The sequence below is a fragment of the Branchiostoma belcheri genome, unplaced genomic scaffold (genome assembly GCF_001625305.1).
Source record: "Branchiostoma belcheri isolate BF01 breed outbred unplaced genomic scaffold, Haploidv18h27 scaffold149, whole genome shotgun sequence".
Taxonomy (NCBI): Eukaryota; Metazoa; Chordata; class Leptocardii; order Amphioxiformes; family Branchiostomatidae; genus Branchiostoma; species Branchiostoma belcheri.
In genome coordinates, this window is record NW_017802924.1 from 426,572 (window position 1) to 438,001 (window position 11,430).

Consider the following 11,430-nt stretch of genomic DNA (forward strand, 5'->3'; position numbering starts at 1 on the left):
ATTTGTCGTTTCTTATTGAGATGCATGCATGGGACAATATACATGTATGTCTGGGCAGTTTAAATTATATAAGAGATTAGCTTTCATTGCTTACAATGTAGATCAGCCAGCCTGAAATTTTTATCCATCATCTCGTTTTGGCCTCGTGTGTGTGGTCTGGGGGCATAGTCCTCCATGAAATTTTTTTCCTGCATTTTGAGGGAAAAATTTTGCTGGTGGTCTAGTAGTGATTGGTTTATTGAAAAGAGCAATGAACATATCAGACTTGCAGTAAAAACTGAATTGTGCTGATATTTACAACTTATAGGATTATACAATACTAGTAGATAGTCATATTATTATAGCAATATAATTAAAACAATATAATTTCTCACGAGTATAAAATCACTACTGTCGTTCTACATTAAAATAACTGAAAGTCTTTGAAGTTTTAAAAGTTAGTCTGGTACAAGCGCTAAGGATATGTACAGTTGGCGGTAAGATTCAGTTAAGAAGTTTGTAGTCCAACCAGGAGTTTTGCTAGTGCAGGGATCACACTGGTTGTGTAGCGCTTAGTGCCCTTGGCCTGGCAGTAATGGAAAGAGTTCCTTAGCGATCTACCGTGTAGTTGTCCTTTAGTCGATGGCAGCCAGGAGCGGAAACATGACGATTGTCTGATTTTGGTTGCAAAGTTAAAGCATAGGTCGTGTCTATGATCAGACAGAGTTTGTAGGTTCAGGGTCTGCAGGGCATCCATGTAATGTAGTGTAGTGACGGCCTAGCATAATCCTACAGGCCCGTTTTTGAACCCGTTCAAGCCGGTTGACTTGTCGAATGTTAAGGGCAGCATTCCAGACGGGTACCGCATATTCAAGGAATGGCCGAACGTATCCGCAGTAGATAGCACAGAGGTCGTCTGGTGGGAGACCAGCCCGCCGCAATCTACAGAGGAAAAATAGGCGTTTGCTTCCCTTAGACACCATACTGTCAACTTGAGAGTCCCATCCAAGATCCGACGAATCTGAATACCAAGTAGTCGTGCTTGCTTCACCACACTAAGCGTCTGGCCTCCTAGCGTTAGGACCGGGTCAGGTGGAGGAGTTTTCATGAAACAGATTTGCAGTACTTTACACTTTTTGGGGTTCAGAAGCATATGGTTTCTATCCGACCATTTGTCTAGGTTGTTCAAGTCATTTTGTAGGGATGAAGGTGAGCATATTGGTCTAACCTTAGTTTAATGACCAGTCTTGTCTACCAAAGACAACAGATTGGGCAAAATGTTTGTCCATCACGACCGGCAAAATTCAGTTATCACAAATGATGGAAAGACGGGCTGGCTAGCCTACTCTCCAAGCAGAGGTTTGGGTTTTGGGGGTATTTTTAGCGTGTTTTTAGGCTTTTTTATCGGGGTTTCTCTTTTGCACTGAATTTTTTTCCCACCAAACCCAACCTCTGTCGGCACTCACCCCGGGGCGGGGCAAACCTATTCAAGAAAGGTGACAGTGCTCCTCCCCGGGAACCATCAAATTATCATTAGGGATATCCATTTTACTGTCATGGATTATCACACATCTAGCCAGTCAGAAAGGCATTCATTCGGCCACACGCCTCCTGCTGACTGTGCCTATTCATGCATCTGGTTCACACCTCCTTGCAGAACGACTGACATGTGTTGAAGTGATTAGGTTTATAGCCCATTGACACTTTCGACTGCCGGCAGAGGTTGGGTTTGGTGGGGAAAAAAATTCAGTGCAAAAGAGAAACCCCGATAAAAAAGCCTAAAAACACGCTAAAAATACCCCCAAAACCCAAACCTCTGCTTGGAGAGTAGGCTAGAACACTGAGTCAGACTTAGAATGATTTTTGTTGTAACTGCAGACAACAGTAAAGGTGACAACAGAAGCTCCCCCCAGCTGTGGTGTGCCATGGGGTCAGGTCAGGTCAAAGTGTACGATGCCAGTACCTGGATCTGTGACCAACAGTTCATACAGGCCAACAATAGAGTGGTAAGACTTAAACCTAATCATGTTAACTTTGTTATCTATTTACCTGCATGGAACATTATCCAGTGGCACATGTTTGTCTCTTGTAAAAAGTTGGAAGTTTTCAGGAAATATTTAAGGTAACTGCATCCAAAACCTTTCACTGTAATGTTACAGTTAGCTATAATAATGCTATTACACGTATATTTGTATACTAAACGCATTTATTCAAACTTCTTGTCATATTCATGAGGAGCATTAAATTACTCAGTATAGCAAAATATGTAATTTTCCAAACTTGGTACAATTGACATAATTATATATAGAAAACTACACGGTGCATTTCATATCACCCGAGATCCCAGCTCAGCCACAGGAAGAATGCCCTTAAGCGGAACTGTGGGTTTGAGCATCTGTTTTTGCTGTCAGAGTAGGTTGACAGTACATGGGTGGTGGAAGATTGACAGACAGACAAGAGAAGGACAAAGCTGTCAGAATCTGGCAGCCAATAGGAATTAGAGGGGGAATTCAGAAAGTCTCTAATTTTTTTTCAATATTATGCTTAGTAATATGGTGGCGTCTGTGTGGTGTAGTGGACAGAGAATCCGACTGTCAAGCAAGAAGACCCAGGTTCAATCCCCAGGGTTGGACCCATACATGTCCGGATATGCACCCAGACGTTGTGCCCTTGGGAAAGGCATTTCCCCCCTCAGTTAGAGGGTTCCTGGGCCCTTCTAGGGTTTGGGTTGGCGTTAGGAAGAGCATCCAGCCGTAAAAATCCTGCTTCAAAAAAAGAGTTGGTGCAAGGACGTCTAACTCCCAGTTGGGGAAAAATGATGTTAAATTCGGTTTTTTAAAAAATAGTTACAGTGTTCCAAATTGGTTTGTTTTTCAGTGTTGTTTATTGTCGGTGGGTACAGAACAAGTCTGGGCAGGGTCCTTCGATACAACCATCTATGTCATCGACATAAACACACACACAGCAAACAAACAACTGTTGGACCATGTGGACATGGTCTCCGACTTGACCATTTCACAAGATGGGAGGTAAGGGTCTTATTTCTTCTGGTAAATGTTCCTGGCTTGATGTGAAACACAAGCAAAGGCAGGGTTTTTTCTGCCCAAAGGACAGCTGTGCCACCTATTGATTAAAGGTAGTACTGCAGGACCAATATACACAGTAAAAAATCATTTGTCCTACCAAGGACATTATACACTGTGTATAATGTCCTTGGTCCTACAATGATCAACGCATGGTGCCACTGGGATAAGTGAGCATTGTTCAGTAAGCATAAATGAGAAATGTTCCTTATTATTCTGCTTTTAAAATGCTTAAAATGTTCTACAGTTATATCAATTTTAGATTTTGATATATCAAAATACAGCTTGAACCTACATATTTTTGATTAGATTAGAAATAGGCAGTCCATGGGCCAGGCATAGTAGTGGATGTCTAACTTTAACCCATAACTGTCAATGGAAGTATGAATATTAACCATCAGAGGTTTTCAGCACGGTATACAGCGCCAGTCTGAACGGACAGATCCTCCTGTGGAGCGCCGCTACGCTGCAGAAGCGGGGACAGATCTGGCTGAAGAACGTCCAGAGACTGGTGTCCATCAAACTGGTGGGACAGAACCTCTGGTGCTGTAAGTTCAGAACTGCTGTGACAGTACTAAAAGTACATATTTAACTGCTGTTAACAGTTGTCCCTGGTACTAAAAGTATTGAACTGATGCTGTCCCCACATTGAAAGTACAGAACTGCTGTTTCCCCTGATACTAAAGGTATAGAATTTTTGTTTCTCAAGTGTACTTAAAGTATAGAACTGCTATTGTCCCTGGTCCTGAAAGTACTGCTGTTGTCACCGGTACTGAAAGTGCAGTACTGCTGTTTCCCCTGGTCTTGAAAGTACTGCTGTTGTCACCAGTACTGAAAGTGCAGTACTGCTGTTTCCCCTGGTACTGAAAGTACTGCTGTTGTCACCAGTACTGAAAGTGCAGTACTGCTGTTTCCCCTGGTACTGAAAGTACTGCTGTTGTCACCAGTACTGAAAGTGCAGTACTGCTGTTTCCCCTGGTACTGAAAGTACTGCTGTTGTCACCAGTACTGAAAGTGCAGTACTGCTGTTTCCCCTGGTACTGAAAGTACTGCTGTTGTCACCGGTACTGAAAGTGCAGTACTGCTGTTTCCCCTGGTACTGAAAGTACTGCTGTTGTCACCGGTACTGAAAGTGCAGTACTGCTGTTTCCCCTGGTACTGAGAGACTGTGGAACTGCTGTTGTCCCTGGTACTAAAAGACTTGTATAAAACTGCTGTTTCCCCTGGTACTGAAAGAATTGCTGTTGTCATTAGTCCTGAAAGTGCAGAACTGCTGTAAGTTGTAACTGGTATTAAAAGTATAGAACTGCTGTTTTCTGTGGTACTGAAAGTATAGACCTTCTGTTGTCCCTGGTACTGGAGGTACAGAACTGGTGATGTCCCTGGTACTGAAAGTAAAGAACTGCTATAACAGTTGTCCCTGGTACTGAGAGTATAGAACTGCTGTTTCCCCTGGTACTAATTAAAAAAAAAAGTAGTAGAACCACTGGTACCAAAACCAGTTAGTTTTCATGAAAAATGTGAAAATAGTTTATCTTGTCATATGGTGACCAAGCTTCAACTTACATCATTTAGTCCTAATGTTTCAATGATTTCAATAGAACACATATACCTCATCCCTGCAGGTACAAAAAGTGCCCTGCTGTTAGTAGACAGAGAAGGCCAGACGCTCCACACCCTCCAAATGACAGATGAAGGAGACTCACCTCTACAGATAGAATGTTTCCTCCTCTCTCAAGACGGAATGGTAAGGAACTATTTATTACCTTAACTGTGTCCCCAGTGTTCTATAGCCTGGTTACCAAACCTATTATAGCTCCCGAGCCCTATATCCTCTATTTGCGGAGAGGATGTAGGACTCGAGAGCTATAGGTTTGGTAACCAGGCTAGTGGGAACCAGGGAAGACTGACAGTGTGGGACTTAGCAGGGAGAAGGTTAAAGATGAATTGTTGTGTTACAGCTGTGGGCAGGCAGTGGGAACCAGGGCAGACTGACAGTGTGGGACTTAGCAGGGAGAAGGTTAAAGATGAATTGTTGTGTCACAGCTGTGGGCAGGCAGTGGGAACCAGGGCAGACTGACAGTGTGGGACTTAGCAGGGAGAAGGTTAAAGATGAATTGTTGTGTTACATACAGCTGTGGGCAGGCAGTGGGAACCAGGGCAGACTGACAGTGTGGGACAGTCAGAGCTACAGGGTGGTGAAGAACATCAGTGTGTCATGTCGAGGCTTGAGCAAGATGGTACAAACACACGGCAAGGTCAGTACACCAGCCAATATTCCTTTGTTGGATTAGGATATCTATTTGTGTGACATGATATTCACACTATTCTTCCTGGAGTCCTGGACCATATGGCTAATATGAGATAAGTGAACTCCATCCGGTTGATTTGTTGTAGTGAATCAGGAACTTCCAGATAGTAATATTTGGATACATCTTCTTCCACTTCTTCCATCTCACTCATTCTCATTCAAATGTACAAAATGCTGTGACCACCCTTATGACTAGATATGAGCCAAATCACAAACCTCATCATTGCTTTCTTCACTTCCCTACTACACCTTCTACATTGTATGTTTCACGAAAAATGTACCGCAACTCTAGGTTTGATTGATGCCTTGGAAGAAATTATGGCCACGGGTTGGATTTCTCCCCCTAAAAAGCGGCTGTCGCCTGAGAAGACATGAAAACTTTTAAAAGCCGCCTAAAATGAAGCATTTTTTAATCGCGACTGTGTGGTTTGGTGGCTGTTGAAGACAGATAGCCAGGCCCTCTGACTGATCAAAGTCAGATCGCTCCTGGCACTATTCTTGTACGTCATGCGAGGTGGTTCATACATGTACCTGTCGCCAAGTTCTGTAACATCCGTTACCGCTCAACTTAGACAGTCATGAAGTTTAGATAGAGCCACATACAAGACAAGACCTTGCCATTTTGATGACTTTTATATAGCAGGTTTTCTGGCTTTCTAAGAAAAGAAGAAGGGAGTTTGCTGTCATTTTTAGTCACCTTCGCTGAACAAAATGTTCAACAGTAATGAATGTAACCTCCAGAACGCCGTAATGGATCGTATGTTTTCAGTAAAATTTGTATGTTTCTAGTAACTGATCATATATACCGTAAACTTCGTATGTTTCTAGTTAATTACTAAGAATTCTATGTATTCCGTAAACTTCGTATAGTAAGGATCGTATGAATTCCGTAAAATTGATAAATTTTTTGGCACCCCTGATCATGAACCTGGCTCATTCTGATCTTCCTGTGTTTTTGCCTCACCAAAAATTGCATTGTTTTCATATATTTTAATATCTTAAGTTATTAAAGTGCATAAATTTTCGATAACTTTCTGTGACAATTAAGCTGTCATTTATTGGTAATCATTATTACTTAGTGACATGTTAAATCCTAAAGAATATGGAAGGTGTGCCTGAAATTTTTCGACCCTAAGAATCACTATTTTGTACATTTCAATAAGAAATCATGAAGTGGTTTTTATTGTTTTGTTATTCTACTGTACAACAGACTCGTTTCAACCACAAACTTCAAAAATGCTACCAAAACCTCCTTTTCCCTCTCAAATGTTTGAAGATGTAAATTTCCCAACATATCCAGTATACATGTAGCTTGTAGGTAGTCAAGGAAGCAGCAAGTTTTGAAAGCCTGTCACACATTCGGAACTTTCCCCCAAACACCAAACAGAAAGGTTGGTGGAATGTTGGGATCAGTCTGAACAGAGGTGGGCCTGGACCATGGCCCAACCTCACGTCTATGATGCAAAATTTGACTGGTGCAGCCAAACACCAGCCAATCACAGCTGACCTTACTCCTCATCATCATCATCTGTCATCCTCCGTAGAGGTGGAGCATACAAAGTTAGCTCGCCAAAACTGTTTGTCATACATCACAGAGATGTATGTCATGTTGTGCCTTATATATATAATTACTCCTAACCTACATTTTGTACTCCTAAGGCCACACCAATTTAATTTTTTGGTTAACGGATTCGCCCGCTTCATTTTTTTCTGATTTGCAAATAAAAATAAAAATTCAGAATCAACTGCAAAATGCTCATATTTTGCCCTGAACAGTTGAAAACAGTGTCCCTTTCCTCCTAGTTGTTACAGTTATTACATCTTTCAATGCAATGGTATCATTAAAAGTTCAAAATTCATTGTTTAAATTTTGAACCAGCCTGGTGTGTTGACTTCATGGCTCCTATTGTACCATTTTGGGCCATAAGAGGATGCCTAGGCCTGTTTTTATTTTATTTTATTTTTTTGCCCGCCCGCTCCATTATTTTTCTAGAAAAATCCGTTAACCAAGAAATTAAATTGGTGTGGCCTAACCTAGGTTGGGGGTGTTTGGGAGGCCGTATTTGGCTACATGTATGTGTGATGGGCTTTATTAATACTGGGTAACATTGCTGTTTAATATATCTAAATAGCACGTGTTTGTACTTTCCAGATCTGGGTGGGTGGAAAGTGTGGAAACATCCATATCTTTAACCAAGGCACGTACACAGAGGAGAAGGAGCTGGTAGCACACGAGGACGCCATACGCTCCATGTGTGCCGCCTTCGACAGATACATCATGACTGGGTCAGGCTCCAAGGATGGGAAAATTGCCATCTGGAGAGTTTGAAAGTTTGAATTTGTTTTGGAGAAGACTGTCACAGTGGTAAATTTCCAGTGATCATCAAAATTAAACGGATTATGGTGAAGCTTTTAATCTCCAAGACTTGGATGCAAGAGTCTGGCTCATATTTTGTGTCTTACATGATAGTACAAAATGTACGCCTTTTTTTATAACTAGATCTATGGGCTCTTTTTGATTGTAATTATATGATTACTAGTAATTTGCCTCCTCTTACCAAGTTTCAATACTAAGCAGGGCTCAAAATCAAAGGTGGTCCAATGGCCACAGACCACGAAAATTAGGCTTGGACAGCTAAAAAGACACTTTGAGACATTTGGGGGACAATATAAAAATATTCAGCATCAGAATGTCAACCCTTCTTTAATTTGTTTATCAGGCACACGTCCCAGCTTTTGTAGCCAGAAAATCCCCCCCCCCTGAATTTCCTGTCTAAAAAAAAACAGGTTGGGACAGTTCATCCTCACTTCGGAACAATTGAAAGTTATTTTTAGGACAGTGCTGGGACAATAGGAAGAAAAATTAATTTTGAGCTAAAGAAAAAATACTTGCAAAAGCTGGCATGAAAGACTGAGAATGAGCAAGACTTTGTATCTGCTTGAGGATGAAAAACTTAGTACATGTAACGTTAACTAATTATACAATCATCATATACGAATCTGGTAATTTATTTACTTAGCACACGTAACATTACATGTACATGTATGGCTGATTGAGTACATTAGTTCGCACTATCACACATCTGAAGTCCAATTTTTATTCTAGCAGGAACAATTTTTTATTGTACGAGGAATTTCGTAAAAGCAAGTCCATGTAATTATATAGTAATTATCAATTTAAAGATTCTTAAATGATTAAATCTAAACCTTTTGTAATATATCTGGAAGATTTTTATGTTGTTAAATGTGTATAACTGGCAAATCATGATTAAAGTGGGCATGGCCAAACATTTTTTAACCTTTATTTAACCTTGAAAATTACACTTCGGCTGCGGCCGCTTTTCAAGGGTTCAAGGTCATATAAAACAGTCTCCAATATAAGTTTGGAATTCCACTTTTCCCATTTTGACAAGTGGTCATATTTTCAATATAAAAGCACTTGGTACAAAGTCTTTATATATGATTGACAAGTATGATGTATAGTTGTCAAATATGATAATAACTTTCATGAATATTCATTTTGAAATTTTTCTTCCTGCAGGAATTCCTGCAGATTCTGCAGGAATTCCTGCAGGAAAAATTCTTCCTGCAGGAATTCCTGCAGGAAGACACTTTCCTGCAGGAATGTCCTGCAGGAATTCCTGCAAGAATTTCTTTCCTGCAGGAAATTCTGCAGGAATTCCTGCAGGAATGACTCAATGACAGTGGGATATGAGTTTTTTAATGTCATTGTGTTTAACAAAGAGGTGTTCTCTATATTTCCACCAAGATTCCATGCTGTACAAACTTTTTGAGTTCCTTTCTTTGGCAAAATTTACGGCGGAGTTGCAGCGGCTCTGGTGTATTGAAAATGGCGGGCTCTAATCACGTGACACCTCAATCCATTTCCGAGCGCAATGCGTGATACAATCTGGATCAGTAGTGGCAAGATATTGGACCCAGTAGAGCATGGGGCATTTCAGAACCTAACAAAAAATCTAACAGGCTGCAAAAAGGGATTAGGTGGATCAGGGGTAACAACCTACACAAATTGAGGGAGAGTTAACATCCTATAGAAAGACAATCTAGGTGGATCATTAAGAGTAAGTAATCACCTAGGGAATTAATCAGACTGCTGTAGAAGGGTATGCTTTATATCTCCCTTGATCATAAAATCAATTCAGGTGAATATTGACCTTATCTCAAGTAAAATGCAAAATATCGTAATTGATCATAGCACTAGGCTTTCCCTTGGGAATTGAAAAAATTCGAAGGGATGTGGCCATCTCAATCACACAACATAAGGGGTGAGGCCATGGTATCATGGCCCTGCAACTCCTACCGCAGGTGTCCGACATGTCTGCTGTTCCATGCACAGTAGCTTGGCTGATATCTTTGACCCGGTTTACACACCGGTTTACACACCTGTGTGTAAACCGCAATTTTCGTATGCAAGGATTTGCCTGTCAGGCAAAATCCTTGCATACAAAAATTGCATACGCAAATTGCGTATGCAAAGGTTTTCTCTCTGTGTAAACTGGTCTCAATTTGCGTACGCAATTTTTGTATGAAATTTGCATATGCAGCGGCTCGCCCAGTGGGGAGTCTCCCAGACTTTTGTGAACAGGAATGATCGTACGCAACCCCTTTCCTGTTTCAAATACCTTTCTTTTCCCGTGTTTGTGCCAGCCACGCCAAGTCAACTTCAATTTTCCGCATTTTATTTTGTTTTGCTTTCCTCTTGATTCTATATTTCAATTGTTTTGACTTTGATGAGCTTTCTTCCTGTTCGCTGGGCGCATTGGAAGGGCGCAACAGCACAAATTGGAGTATGGATCAACGACAGGATAAAAAGCAAAATTGAGACTGTTAGAAGGATTAGGAAGTATACAAGGACATTACATGACATATGGAGGCTACAACCAAACTACAAACTGGTCAGCGATCTCAAATACGTCCATCGCGGCAGGTCATATTAGGTCATCGCAATGGTATGGGGCACATGCAGAAACGAATGCACAGAAACAAATCTACGCTTGTTGTGTGTAAACCGGGACTGTTTGCTGGCTGAAGAAGCCAATTTTTGAGTGGGAGACTTTATGTCACATGTTGTCCAAATGATTGTGGTGATGATAACACACACAGCTTGATTGAAGCAAGGCCGCGTTTTACAGATTATGGCTAGATTAGATCATGCAGGTAGAAAAACAACCATGATTATTTTATATAATTAGATACACTTTTAGTAAACTTTTTAGTTTATTGATCAAATTGAGATATTTACACAGTATAAATATCTAAACTTTATAAACAATATCTGATATTGAAATAAGAGCAAGAAGGTTTTTAAAAGTTTGAGCCTGAAAGTTAAATGCCTAGAAATATTCACATGTTGAAAAGCATTGAACTGTATGCACAAATCAATACTCATGGCTTTAAAAATGTTTGTTTTGGCCAGGAGTACTGGACTGTCAACACTGCCTGCTTTTTACTGTAGAGTTGAAATGTTTTGGACGCTTTAGGGATAATTTGGTCCCAAAATCCTACTATATGAGCCTAAGGAGACCACAAGGAGTTAAACAATCCTGTAGAAAATTTTAAAGCGAATATTCTGCAGTAGGACCTTTATTATGCGGGTTCAACTTTAGGTTAGTCAGGTCGGTTATTGTTCTTGAACATGCAAATCGTCACTGTCCAATTATCACGTTGACACCAATTACCCTTGGAGAAAACTGTCAGAGGCATCTGGGCAGCTTGTATGGGTTTAAGAGCCTGAGAACATATCCCAACTGGATTCAGGAGGTTCAGATTATGAACAAGAAAAGGATTATAAAGAATGACTCTAACAAGGATTTTGGAAGGATGATCAGGCCCTATCAGTGCCTGTAAGCCACTCACACCAAATTCCAAAGAACCATCATCATGTTGGTTCATACTTCTCACATTTATTGAAATAATTTCAGGAGGTTTAAATAGGTTATTCAAAGCTTGCTTTAAATTTTTTTTGAAAATTGATAATGTTATGAAAAAGGGAAAATTTTGAAATTGTTACAATCAAGGAGATTTCAACAGATATTT

General features: G+C 40.5%; 1 protein-coding gene across 1 annotated transcript in view; it reads left to right on the forward strand.

The window, feature by feature from the left end:
• The window catches only part of LOC109465149 (DENN domain-containing protein 3-like), a 28,467-nt gene extending 20,339 nt beyond the window's left edge, over window positions 1–8,128 (forward strand). Inside the window, exons 25-30 of the mRNA XM_019762299.1 lie at window positions 1,858–1,985; window positions 2,857–3,008; window positions 3,474–3,610; window positions 4,688–4,809; window positions 5,024–5,320; window positions 7,526–8,128. Coding sequence (XP_019617858.1) covers window positions 1,858–1,985; window positions 2,857–3,008; window positions 3,474–3,610; window positions 4,688–4,809; window positions 5,024–5,320; window positions 7,526–7,702 — 1,013 coding nt within the window. The 3' untranslated portion in view covers window positions 7,703–8,128. The remainder of the gene's footprint in view (window positions 1–1,857; window positions 1,986–2,856; window positions 3,009–3,473; window positions 3,611–4,687; window positions 4,810–5,023; window positions 5,321–7,525) is intronic.
• Window positions 8,129–11,430: the final 3,302 nt, after the last annotated feature.